The 11515-nt window shown below is 34.8% G+C and overlaps 2 protein-coding genes across 3 annotated transcripts; both read right to left on the bottom strand.

The window, feature by feature from the left end:
- Window positions 1-688: 688 nt before the first annotated feature.
- Window positions 689-4267, bottom strand: LOC121743834 (nucleoid-associated protein At4g30620, chloroplastic-like). Its single transcript, XM_042137208.1, has 7 exons — window positions 4114-4267; window positions 2836-2975; window positions 2519-2619; window positions 2374-2413; window positions 1217-1288; window positions 990-1046; window positions 689-889 (listed from the first exon to the last, which is right to left on the bottom strand). The coding sequence occupies exons 1-7, from the start codon at window positions 4175-4177 to the stop codon at window positions 803-805; spliced, it is 561 nt and encodes a 186-aa protein (XP_041993142.1). The 5' UTR covers window positions 4178-4267; the 3' UTR covers window positions 689-802.
- A 691-nt stretch (window positions 4268-4958) lies between these two features.
- On the bottom strand, window positions 4959-10697 carry LOC121743820 (probable protein phosphatase 2C 21). 2 transcript variants are annotated; one of them, XM_042137189.1, is made up of 11 exons: window positions 10425-10697; window positions 9621-9740; window positions 8311-8374; window positions 8112-8220; window positions 7588-7741; window positions 7383-7508; window positions 6878-7001; window positions 6548-6624; window positions 6082-6134; window positions 5819-5873; window positions 4959-5467 (listed from the first exon to the last, which is right to left on the bottom strand). In XM_042137189.1, the coding sequence occupies exons 2-11, from the start codon at window positions 9735-9737 to the stop codon at window positions 5267-5269; spliced, it is 1080 nt and encodes a 359-aa protein (XP_041993123.1). In that variant the 5' UTR covers window positions 9738-9740; window positions 10425-10697; the 3' UTR covers window positions 4959-5266. The 2 variants fall into 2 exon arrangements, with proteins under 2 accessions (XP_041993123.1, XP_041993132.1); XM_042137198.1 differs by lacking the exon at window positions 10425-10697 and adding an exon at window positions 10296-10405.
- Between the last annotated feature and the right edge of the window lie 818 nt (window positions 10698-11515).

Raw genomic sequence — 11515 nt, 5'->3', positions numbered from 1 at the left:
CGTTTGTTTGTCAAAAAATTCCTGAAATGTGATTCTTCATAAATTCAAAAGTTATTAAACATATAAATTCAATTAATTTATTTTTTGAATTTGAAATAGAATTTTTTTTGTTTGATAAAATAATAATATGATACTGTACATAATAAATTTTTTTAATAAATTAGTAACTGAGAACCTAATAATAATAATTTTAATAATTACATTAAGATTTCGTATCTGCATCTCATCTTATTGTCTTAGGTTCTCAATTACTAGATAACATAATAATAATAACAATAACAAATAAATATAATAATAAAAATACTACTGTTACAATTGTAATTATTTATTATTATCTACTAAGTATGAACTATAATTTAAACTGTTAAATTAACATTTTTAAATAAATAAATAATTTATTGAATAATAGTAATAACAATAATATTAATAATCATTATTACCATTATTCTGGATGAAATATTTATATATGTAAATAAATTCTTAAAATTGAAAAAAAAAGAATATCTAAGAAAAGTTGGAGTATAAGAATTTTTTAAAGTTGCATTCCTTTTCTTATTTTTTAGAATTCAACTTACTTTTTTGATTGATAAAAAATTAAACAAACATTGAAATTTAAAAAAAGGATTAGATTACTTTTCAAAGGTAGAACTGAAGCAAACAAACATGCCCTAATGATGACAAGAAACAATAAAGAGAAAAGGATCCTTATATTGGAGTACAAGTATAACATTAAAATGGGTAGAACCAACTATTATTGTGTTTACAAAATTGAAAACTCTGTTAAATCCATCATCCCCAAATTTTACTTGAGACTGTCTCCTAAACCCTGTGGCATTCCTCCTGGCATTCCTAAGCTCTGAGCTAGATTGCTCATTCTTTCTTTCATGGCCTGCACGATAAGGGCAAACAAATGAATAAATAACACACTACAGAACACGGGGGCGAGGAAAGAACGACACTTGATTGAACTGGTTTCATGCTTGTCTTGCCTCAACGCTCTTCTGGTGTGCATCCTTGTATGCCTCCGTCACAAGAAGAGAGAGTTTCTGCACAATGAGGGTTGAGTGTTTAGGGAAGATGTGGATGAAGGTATTCGAAACATATTCCAGCAATGAATGATCATTGACACAGTAAAACTGGAGGAAGTGATACGAGTGGTTTAAGACAATGAGATGACACAGAGATATGAAATACGGATCGTATGAACCAAAATTACCTCAGCTCCCAACTCCATTGCAGCATCCGTGATCTCAATACGGACAGGTTGTTGATTTCCAGAGAGTGTTGCCTAGAAAAAAACTCAGCCAAACTATATGAGGTATACAATCTTTGGGGGTCTACAAGGAGATGAAATACCACGTTCATTTTATCAGGAAATTATGAGATTAATACATTACTACAACCTATGCGGCACGGATACGGATACGCGTATCAGTATCCGAAGGATACGGATACGCGGATACGGCTCTTTCCCAAACAACCCGATACGCGGATACGTTTTAACTATTTTTTTAATAAATAATAATAGTGCATAATAAATTACAAAATAGATATTCTAATGTTATTATACAAATAAAAATAATAAAATTACAAAATATTAAAAGCTAAAGTCAATTTCTTTTATGGTCGATTACACCACATCGATTTTTTGGTTATACTTATCCATATTACCAATAATATTGATCAAAATATTTATTTATAGTTACAAAATTAGACAAAGTTAATGGAGTAATAAATTGGCCCAAAAAATGAGCCCCAAATATACTCCTTTTCCATCGTGACTACTTCTTGCCCAATTCATTCTCCCATTTCCAATTTTCTTCAATCCCTAGTTGAGGCAATAGCGGCGCCTCCCCTTTCTTCTTCTTCTTCTTCTTCTTCTTCTTCTTCTTCTTCTTCATATCCGATTAACTGTCAATTTTGTTCCCAAATCGGATTGAAGTTCGTAAATTGAAAGTTGCGAAGTTCTTCGACAGAGATGGACGTTGATTTCGAAGAGGAGAACCTCATATCTTTGCAGATAGAGGAGGATGAAGGCCCAATACGGCCCAGCTCGCGGATACGCCGAAGGATACGTATCGAATCTGAGGTTTCCCGGCCCAATACGGCCCAGCTCGCGGATACGCCCAGGATACGTATCGACGGTGTATCCGTCGCGTATCGGTATCGGATACGTATCCGATACGTGATACGGCAACAGGGTGGCGTATCGGTGTTATATAGACTACAACTAACATAAAAGTTTTTTCAGTAAGTATTTTAAATGGTTTGGATAGAAATATTGGAGCATACAAGATTTAATGTGCCACTTTATCGAGACTGTACAACTACTAATTGACAGTTGTATCATAGACCTGGAATTTGAGGATATACCTTTATAAGCTCATCTTGACAATAGCCATCGAATTCAGCTCTGCAAGTTTGAAAGCAATCCCCCGGTGAGTATACAATGGAACTGAAATATTATTAATGGAAAGAGAAATTAACAATATATACAAGTTCAAGTATTAAAATATACGCAGCAAGTTCTTTTTGCACTCGTACTGCCTCAACTTGGACAACCATCTGCGCCTTCTTTACTGTTTCGTATAAATTTTGCATATTTCCCATAAATCCTGGCTACATAAATCATTGTAAAAGCACTGTCAAAATGAGATTATGAGAACGAACTAGGAAAAATGAAATATACATAAGCTTCAAAAATATCTAGAGTTCTAGACAGGAAACACAAGCAAAAGGATTGTCCTTTTTTAATAATGATAGGAGATGAATATGCAATAAACATAGCTACTCGATGTGGCAATGTGCACTGAACTAAGCACAAAACTAACATACCTTGTTACCTTCATCACCCTTGTCATTGTTATCCTTCTTCCCACCAAATAAACCATGCACACTTAGAGATCTTCTAACCTTCCCAGTGTGACTTAACAAATTTGGAAAATTAACAATATTGGAGTTCGGATGTCTCTTACCTGCACTTGGGGAAAGCATAATATATAAGAAGTTTATCACACAAAAGATCACAGAAGGAACTTTTAACTGTCTCCACATTTTGCAAATTCAACAATGACTAGCTTTTTTCCATATTTATTATATCAAGGCATGGGGCACCAAATTCATTTTCGGGAAAGCCTCTTCCAAGTAGTTGTGATCTTCCCAAATACTGCTTTTGAAGGATAAGAAATGTATATCAAGCCATATCATGCACATGATAACATCTGTAAGTAATCAAAACCGAACACGTCTTACATATTCATCGAGGGGATTAGCATGTCCACTTGGGAGTTACTGATATAGCACTAAGAAGTAAGAACCACAAAATCCCAGACGCTAATGAATTATGACAGGGAAAAGAACATCGAGGATTATAAAACAAAATCAACAAGCATAAGTATCACGATTCAAATGCGTCAATGGAAACTATCATAATTACAACAATCTTTATTAGTGTCTTCAATCTTCATTGAGCACTTATACAAACATCTGCGATAGACTACCCCGTAATTAGAATACTAAAGTTATGGCAGTAGTATTACAGAGTCAAACAAATGTAATTTATCTAGCAATACGGCTTTCAATGGCGTCTCAGCCTGCTTCATGTCTATAACACAATACCGCACTAGCTTCATAACGCTTGAGTTCACCTCGGATCATTCATTAGCTATACGACCATAACTCCATCAACTATCATTTTAACACAATATAACCAAAACAATCAGGAACAAACACACATATGAATACATTGACCACCAAAGTTTCATGCTTGAACAAAACTTTATCAACAAATCGTTCAGCTGCTCAGCCACAAACAAAAAAGAGACCAAATTTATCGGGGCTCCACCAAGTGACTGGAACTATGAACCCTAACTGAAGTAAATGCTTCAAAAACGTCAATTACAAAAGCCTGCAGATGAGAAAAGGGGGAAATGTACTTTTTCTCTTTCAGTCTCGAACTCAATAAATCAGATGCACAAAGACAAATGCAAACGCAATACACTCATACTACTACCAAAAATCATCGTTTCCCAATCTAGTAGATACAAGAAATTGTCAGGCTCTCATCAAAATAGATTACGCGCGTTCACGCACAAATCACATACAGAGACTTACACGAGACGAATGAAGACGAAGAGGGAAATTGAGCAGCAAGGGCTGCAGTAGGAGACATAGCCATATGTATGAGTTGTCTAGAAATACAATTGAATTCAAGGTTTGTGCAAGAAATTGGAAGGTTGGGAGATTTTTAGAATGAATAAATTCGTTAAGGAATTTAGATAGAATGGCCATTGTGTATGATTTCTTTTAGGAATATTCTAAATTGACCCACTCATCTTATTTTATTTCCCTTTTCGACCACAATTTCCTTTTTGGACATTTAAACCTCACAAAAGTATTTCATAAACATATCTTGCTTATAAAAAAATCTGTTTTTATGGTAAGCTCGAACCTGATACCTTTGGCCACGAGCATCAATTAATCGCTTTATTACTAGACCAAATTACATAGACATAATTGTCATTTATAAATGGATCTGTATTTTGAAATGAATTCAATGTAGGAGGGGGTCTATTTTGAGAAAAATGCCTCAACATCAAATTGTGTTTGGTATGATTCATAAATTAAAAAATAGTTACAAAAATCATTGCATAAGGTTGAAATGTAAAAGGTCTATTAGCTGCGAGTGAAGAAGGTATCAATGTGGCCTAACTCAATTGTACCAAATATTGGTGTTAAAAAATATATATATAAATCCTTTTGAGTAGTACCATATGGAACCCAAAATAGCCTCTTTCGTCATGACATAATTGTGAAAATGTAATTTACTAATTTGTATTATTGTAAACGGTCAGCACATGCTTTATATGACATTCCACAGTCCACACAAGATTAATAAAAAATTTTAGGAATCATTTTTCTTTTAAATTGGGTCCATTAAACTCAAAGGCACAACTATGTAAGCAAAAGTATTAAAGTAGTGTCGTCATTTCACAAAGGAAATTTATCAGAGAACCAAATTACAAAATATCATGTTGGAGCAAAGCTAGAGCTATTCATACATGAACTGAAATAAATAACCTATACAAATTTTTCACTCAACACATCTATCAAGTATGCAAGAAGCGTTGAAGACATGTACTTTTTAGTTTTTACCGGCTCCACCCATCTTCGCTGCAGCTCCAAGCCTCCGAAGAGATCATCCAAACCCTCACATGGTGTCGTTGGTTCAGGTAGGGCTGCGAACGAGTCGGCATTATGTCAAGATTCAATCTGAGGTGGCTTCGGATGATGACTCGGGTAGCTTTTCTTCAGAAGCCGGGGATTTCTTGTCTGAAGGCTCCCCAGACTGATTGGGTTTCTTGAATTGGATCAGTATCATGGTCATGTTGTCGCAGCCCTCGCCTCCAGCTATAGGTGCCAAGCACCGGTCTAGTACTTTTTCGCACACCAACGAGAGCTTACTCTCCTGCACAATGTACAGTGAGAAGATGGATATATACAAGAGGATCATAGTAATAACAGATGGGGGATAATTATCGAATTTCACACTACTACTTCAACGCCATTTGGCGATTTTCACATGAATTTTCAATTTTATTGCAATTAAAAAATCGTTTTTAAGTTTTTGCGATATCTCGCTCCATTTAAGTTTTCAAGATTATGAAAAGCTTCGCTTCAAAGAATGTGGCCAGCAGAAATTAGCAACACATTTTTTCTTGTACATATAATATGTAAAGCCTTCAAAACGCATCGACTGGAAATTTAACACCACTACTAGGACGGGAAGCTATACTTTGAGATAGGAAAGAACACTTACATGCCGCAGCTGTTCATGTATAAACTCGACGAGTTGTTGGCTTGACAGGCAATCCCTGAGAGGCAGATAGCAGTGGAAACCGAATAATCAGAAAATTATTATATGATGTCCTTTTGTAACTAGATATGCAAAAGAATCAAACATGTAGCAATAACACATGCATCATTACTGACGAAACACAATTAAAAAAACTTATTTCAACCCAAGGATGCTATCTCAAGAGAAGTTATGCAGGTTAAATAAAAAAAATTCAGGTGACATACCAAATGCCATCACAGGCAACTACAATAAACTCATCCTCGTCTGTAAGTTCAACCTGGTTTAATACATGAACGATCAGATGCTTTGTGATGTATAATAGTAAGTATAGTTCATATGTTTTCTCGTGATTATGCAGCAAATAGAAGATCAACCTAAAGTTTCCCAATAAATGTCAACACCATATCTCGTGGATATATTTTGCTGCCGGACATGGAATATTACATTAACTAAGTTTGATATTTCCTTAATATAGATAGCACTGATTACTATTGGATAGTCATATGGTGGTGTATCCTTTTTAGCCTTAATATAAACTGTCCACAGGTTGTAAGCCTCATCTTACTGAAGTTCGACTTGTGTAACTTGCTTCGTTCTTATCAAAGCAGAAGATGTCAGGAAAGCCTAAAGAAACAAAATAAGTTATAATTATGCTCTAAATCCAATGCAACACAAGATGAAGATACACACAGTATTAACATCTGGGTCGGCAGTAACTATTTGCTTTTCTACTGGCAAAAACTTGTTCTGCTTGAATTCCATATCACCTGCAACAAAACATCGTCTTCCGTAAGAAACCTAAAAAACTACCGTCTCCAGCTGACTAATTATGTATACATCACAGCAAAAAAACAGCTCATGACTAACAGATCTAGCTAATTCGATCATCGCATTATACAAGGCTACTGGATCTAGGCACAAAATTATGTTGAGATTTTCCATGATCAGCTGTAAAGATGACCGGACTCTCCTAGCTATTAAATTGAAAAAAATAAATGACAATAGAAATTCACACAGTACCAATAGCTCTTGAAAGATTCAAACTGCCATTAACACGCCCCGCGTGGATAAATCCTCCTGCTTTTAAAATTCTTTCCCTCTCAGCCTCCAGTTCGGGTTTATGGTCTCTTGACAAGTTGTATGCCTGACAAAATGCCATAACATCATAATTTAAAACGAAAATATGTTATGTGCGCTATATTCTAAACACCACAGCGTGAAAACATAGTACTCCCTCCGTCCCACCATAAGCGACTCGTATTCCTTTTTGGGACGTCCCACCTAAACAGAGCCATTTCCTTTTAATGCAAAATATAACATAGATACTCTCTCTTACTTTATTCTCTATCCAACTCTATTCTCTCTTTCCTTCTCTACTTTATTCTCTCTCCATTTAACTCTTTAAACATCATTTTCTTAAATCCAGTGCCCAAAAGAAACACTTCGCTTATGGTGGGACAGAGGGAGTGTTAGTTATATAAGATTAATAAGTAGACCAAGATCATGAAAAAACACCACATGGTACCTGACCATTCCTGGAAATCACGCAGCGTGAATCACCTGCATTGGCAACAGCAAGTTGTTTCTCCCCTATGACTGCAACACAAGCAGTACATCCGGAAGTTGGTCCTGAAAAATCAGAGTGCGGTCCCTGTACAAAGCAAATATTAAGCAAAAGCTCCAAGTTACAGTGGAAATGGTTACTGAGTCACCAAGATCAACTTAAGAACCTCCTCAAATGCCCATTCGTCCACTTGGACATTTTTTTCACCACTTCTCGGAGACCATATCAGACCCTCTATCATACCGCTAAACTTGTTCATTTTATCTCCCAGGACAGCCAACTCCCTCCAGCCTCTCTGTCCACGCATCATTTCATCCATCCTGCATTAACAAAAGATACAGTTAGACATGCAGCAGCTTTTAGTGTAAACAATGTATCTTGCTTTCACGTAATTAGACATAACTCTTCTTGTTGATCTTTTGAAAAGAGAGTCAAATTTGGGTAATTGTAAACTACGATACCTTTCATCATGATTTTTCTGATCATCAGTCTTTATCCTAATTAACTATAAGTATGTGTGTTTATGAATTCTGATGAGGATGCTCTGGTAAGACTTTCCTAATCTAGAAAGTAAATAGACACATGTGCGAGAGGCAAGCCATGCCATCTACGTGCTCCCACTTCTATAATAGAGACCTATACCAAAATTTGGAAGAGCTGGCGAAGAAGTAACGAACAGTTTTAAATAACCTGAGGAAAGCTTTCTGGAGAGCTGTTCCGATATCGCCAGCTGAATATGCTTCATGCTTCAGCACTTGATGATGCAGGAACTTAGCACAGAATTTAGCAACCACCTTGCCTGAAAAATCAAGGGATGATAAAGTCAAAAACTCATTTCAAGTGATTATGCGAAAGAGATTATATATGTGCAGGATAATCTTAAACATACCCCCATGGCCGTCGTAAACACCAAAGAATGATGTGGAGTCGTCCAAATTCAGAAGTGCAGCATGCTAAAAGACAGAGTAACAACATCATATTACGTGACAACTAGCTTGGTTTTAGTAAATGTTACATCTACAAGAACAAGACATGATAGAAATCATTAAAATAAAGTTCATGTGCATTAGCTAGGAATAACAAACGCGAGATCAAAATGCTATAATAGGACATTCACCATATAAAATAATACGTACTAACTTACATCACGGCACTGTTTAACAATAAGGAAAATTCAGCATGATCACCTCCAATTAATAACCAAAACTTACTTATCTATCTTCGAAAAATATTTCTGAACAACTTTAAGTTAAAAGTTATCCACTGTATTCCTTCATCTTCCCAACTCTCCCATTTTACCTTTTCAACCTCCTATATGTCCTCAGGAGTTGATTCATCTTTTCTTCTCCCTTTACATCCCTTTACGAGCAGGAAGCAGATGCCTCCTTAACCAAATACTTCTTTTGAGAACTTAGCTGCTAGACTAAATGACAGATCGCCAGATGGTTCATTTGGAAATATCAAAGTGTTCCTTTAAAAAACAATGACTTACGAACCAACTTTAAGTTCATTGTACACGTGCTAGACAAAACACTGTCAGCTCTTAAGGCATTGTTGAGGCAAATTGTTCCTTAGTCACACTAAAGCAATACTCCCTCCTTCCTATAAAATAGTACACACTTTGTCATTCTGAGGTGTACCACAAACTATAGTGCAAACTTCTCAACTTCCCCTTTTTGGACACATTTCCTAATTATTTTGTTTTGCCCTCATTTTTGCACACCTATTTACAAAAATTACAAACATGGCACACCATTATCTGCATTAACTAACATAAGAATCAACTAAGTGGGGCCTTTTCTCCATTTACAAAACACACTAACTAATTTTATAAAAATCCATGCCACACCAATGTATGCACAACTTTCTTGGACAGAGGAATTACTGTATTAACAATTTAGGAAGTCTATCTCTTTGTGGCATATGGACGAAGCTGAACCAGGAAATCGATTTCAGAACTCAGTTCCAGTCAGCGCAATCATACTTTTTAATTAAAAGAAAACAGAAAACATGAATATAGTTGATGAAATCTGCAAACAGCCCCTAACTTCTGCATTGTCAAAACTGAAAATTCATATTTTTGCAGAGCCATCCGTGCCTGCATACATGCTATCACAAAAACTCTCTTGCTTAAAAGAAACAATATTTGTACAATTCATTACTAATTAGTACAGAGATTAGAGTTGACCAACAACTTACAGCATCCTCCATATTAGCACGCCATCCTTGCATGGAGGACAGACCAAACCTAAGTCTATCATTTTCACCATCTTCGGATAATTTCTCTGTTTTAGGAGTGCTGAGGTATATTCCCATTAACTGTCACAAACATGCAGTCAATTCAAGCAAACACCATTTAAACGCAGCCTCTTTAAAAATATTTCACAACACGATATGTATATATATGCACGAATGCAGAGAGTAGGAAATCCAAAGTGGTAATCAATTTCAAAAAATTCTGAAACTAAATATCACATACAGCAGTTCAACTTTTGGTACTACTTTTATCTTCTTAATTTTTAATAGTCACCGAGCACGAGAGTAGCCTGTAATCCATAATAGCCAGTTGGTGAAACACACACACATAATGTATGTATATATAGAACAGTTAATTTTACACATATAGTAGTGTTTTCATTTATAGAAAAGAGTCATCTTTGTTGAGACAGATCAAAATAGAAAGTGAGTGGGACAGATGGAAAATTATTTTCATCTATCTAAACAATAAACCAAATCAAAACAGTCTTTATAAGTAATCAAAATCACCTCCACCCCCATATCACAAATTTCCCGAGAAAATTTAACCGAATCCAATATACACCGACATGAAAACGCATCACAGCTGGGTAAATTTAGAATAAAAAGCTCTCTGACCTAATAAATCAAGAGATGCACGAATCAGACTAAATAAAAATCAAGAAGAAGCACATAGTACAATTCCTCGTGAGCTGAGTAAGATGAATCGCAATAAATGAAAGGTGGGAACTTTGAAAGGATGCTTACTTAGAAGCCCAGCTGAGGAATCGAACGAATTTATGGAATCGTGATAAGGAAATAAAGCGCGATTGGCCTGAAATCTCGATGGTGTCGAAATCAAGTTAAAAGGAAATGAAAGAAAGCAACGCTTTTCGGATTTTGGATGAGGGATAACAAATGCAGCTAGAATGAATTGAGGAGAGAGAGAAATGAGATCGATAAAGAGAATGCTCGAGTTTTGTTGTGACCAAAAAGATTTGAACTTTGTGTTGACTGTAAAAAGGTAGTTCTAATTCTATGTGCCATACCACTTCGTCATTTCTTTATTTTCTACGACGCCATTGATGCGAATTTTTGTCTGAAATCTCTTTTGTTTATCATTTTGTAAGCTGTAAAAATGTGTTCCTCAATAATAAAAACATAAATTAAATATTGTTTTGTGAAAAATGCTAAAAATTGTGGACTAATTCTAAAAAATACTATTCTCATTTCCATTTTGTAAGCTGTAAAAATGTGTTCCTCAATAATAAAAACATAAATTAAATATTGTTTTGTGAAAAATGCTAAAAATTGTGGACTAATTCTAAAAAATACTATTCTCATTTCCAAAGTTGGTCTTCTGTTACATCACAAATTATAGCAATTGGCTTAGGTTAATTTGGTAGGGTAAGCATATGAAGAATATTTAAGAATAGCGATGTTTTTTGTCAACAAGGTGTATTTAAAAATCTTTTCTTCTGGAAATAAGAATGTATAGCTGCTTCAAGTTGTCAAATTAAAATACTACTCGTGACCCATGAGAGTACACCGTTCACATTATAATAAATATAATATCCTTTTTATTTTAATTTATCCATAGAAAGTAATCTATTCAATTTAATAAGATTCTCATTATAGTACTAAAGTGGATCTATTTTATTACTAATATTAGTCTACTGTCCACTTATTTTATCCTTTTATTTTTATAATATTTTCATCCTAATTAGTTGAGTTGTATTTTATTTTAAATGACCTGAGATTATTTGAGTTAATTATCTAGCGAATAATAAAATAATAAATCATATTTATTTAATTAATCTATTAAACATAACTTTGTTTCATCTCGTGTCGGGAAGAAG

The sequence above is a fragment of the Salvia splendens genome, chromosome 1 (assembly GCF_004379255.2).
Source record: "Salvia splendens isolate huo1 chromosome 1, SspV2, whole genome shotgun sequence".
Taxonomy (NCBI): Eukaryota; Viridiplantae; Streptophyta; class Magnoliopsida; order Lamiales; family Lamiaceae; genus Salvia; species Salvia splendens.
This window is presented reverse-complemented; position numbering and strand designations above follow the sequence as displayed.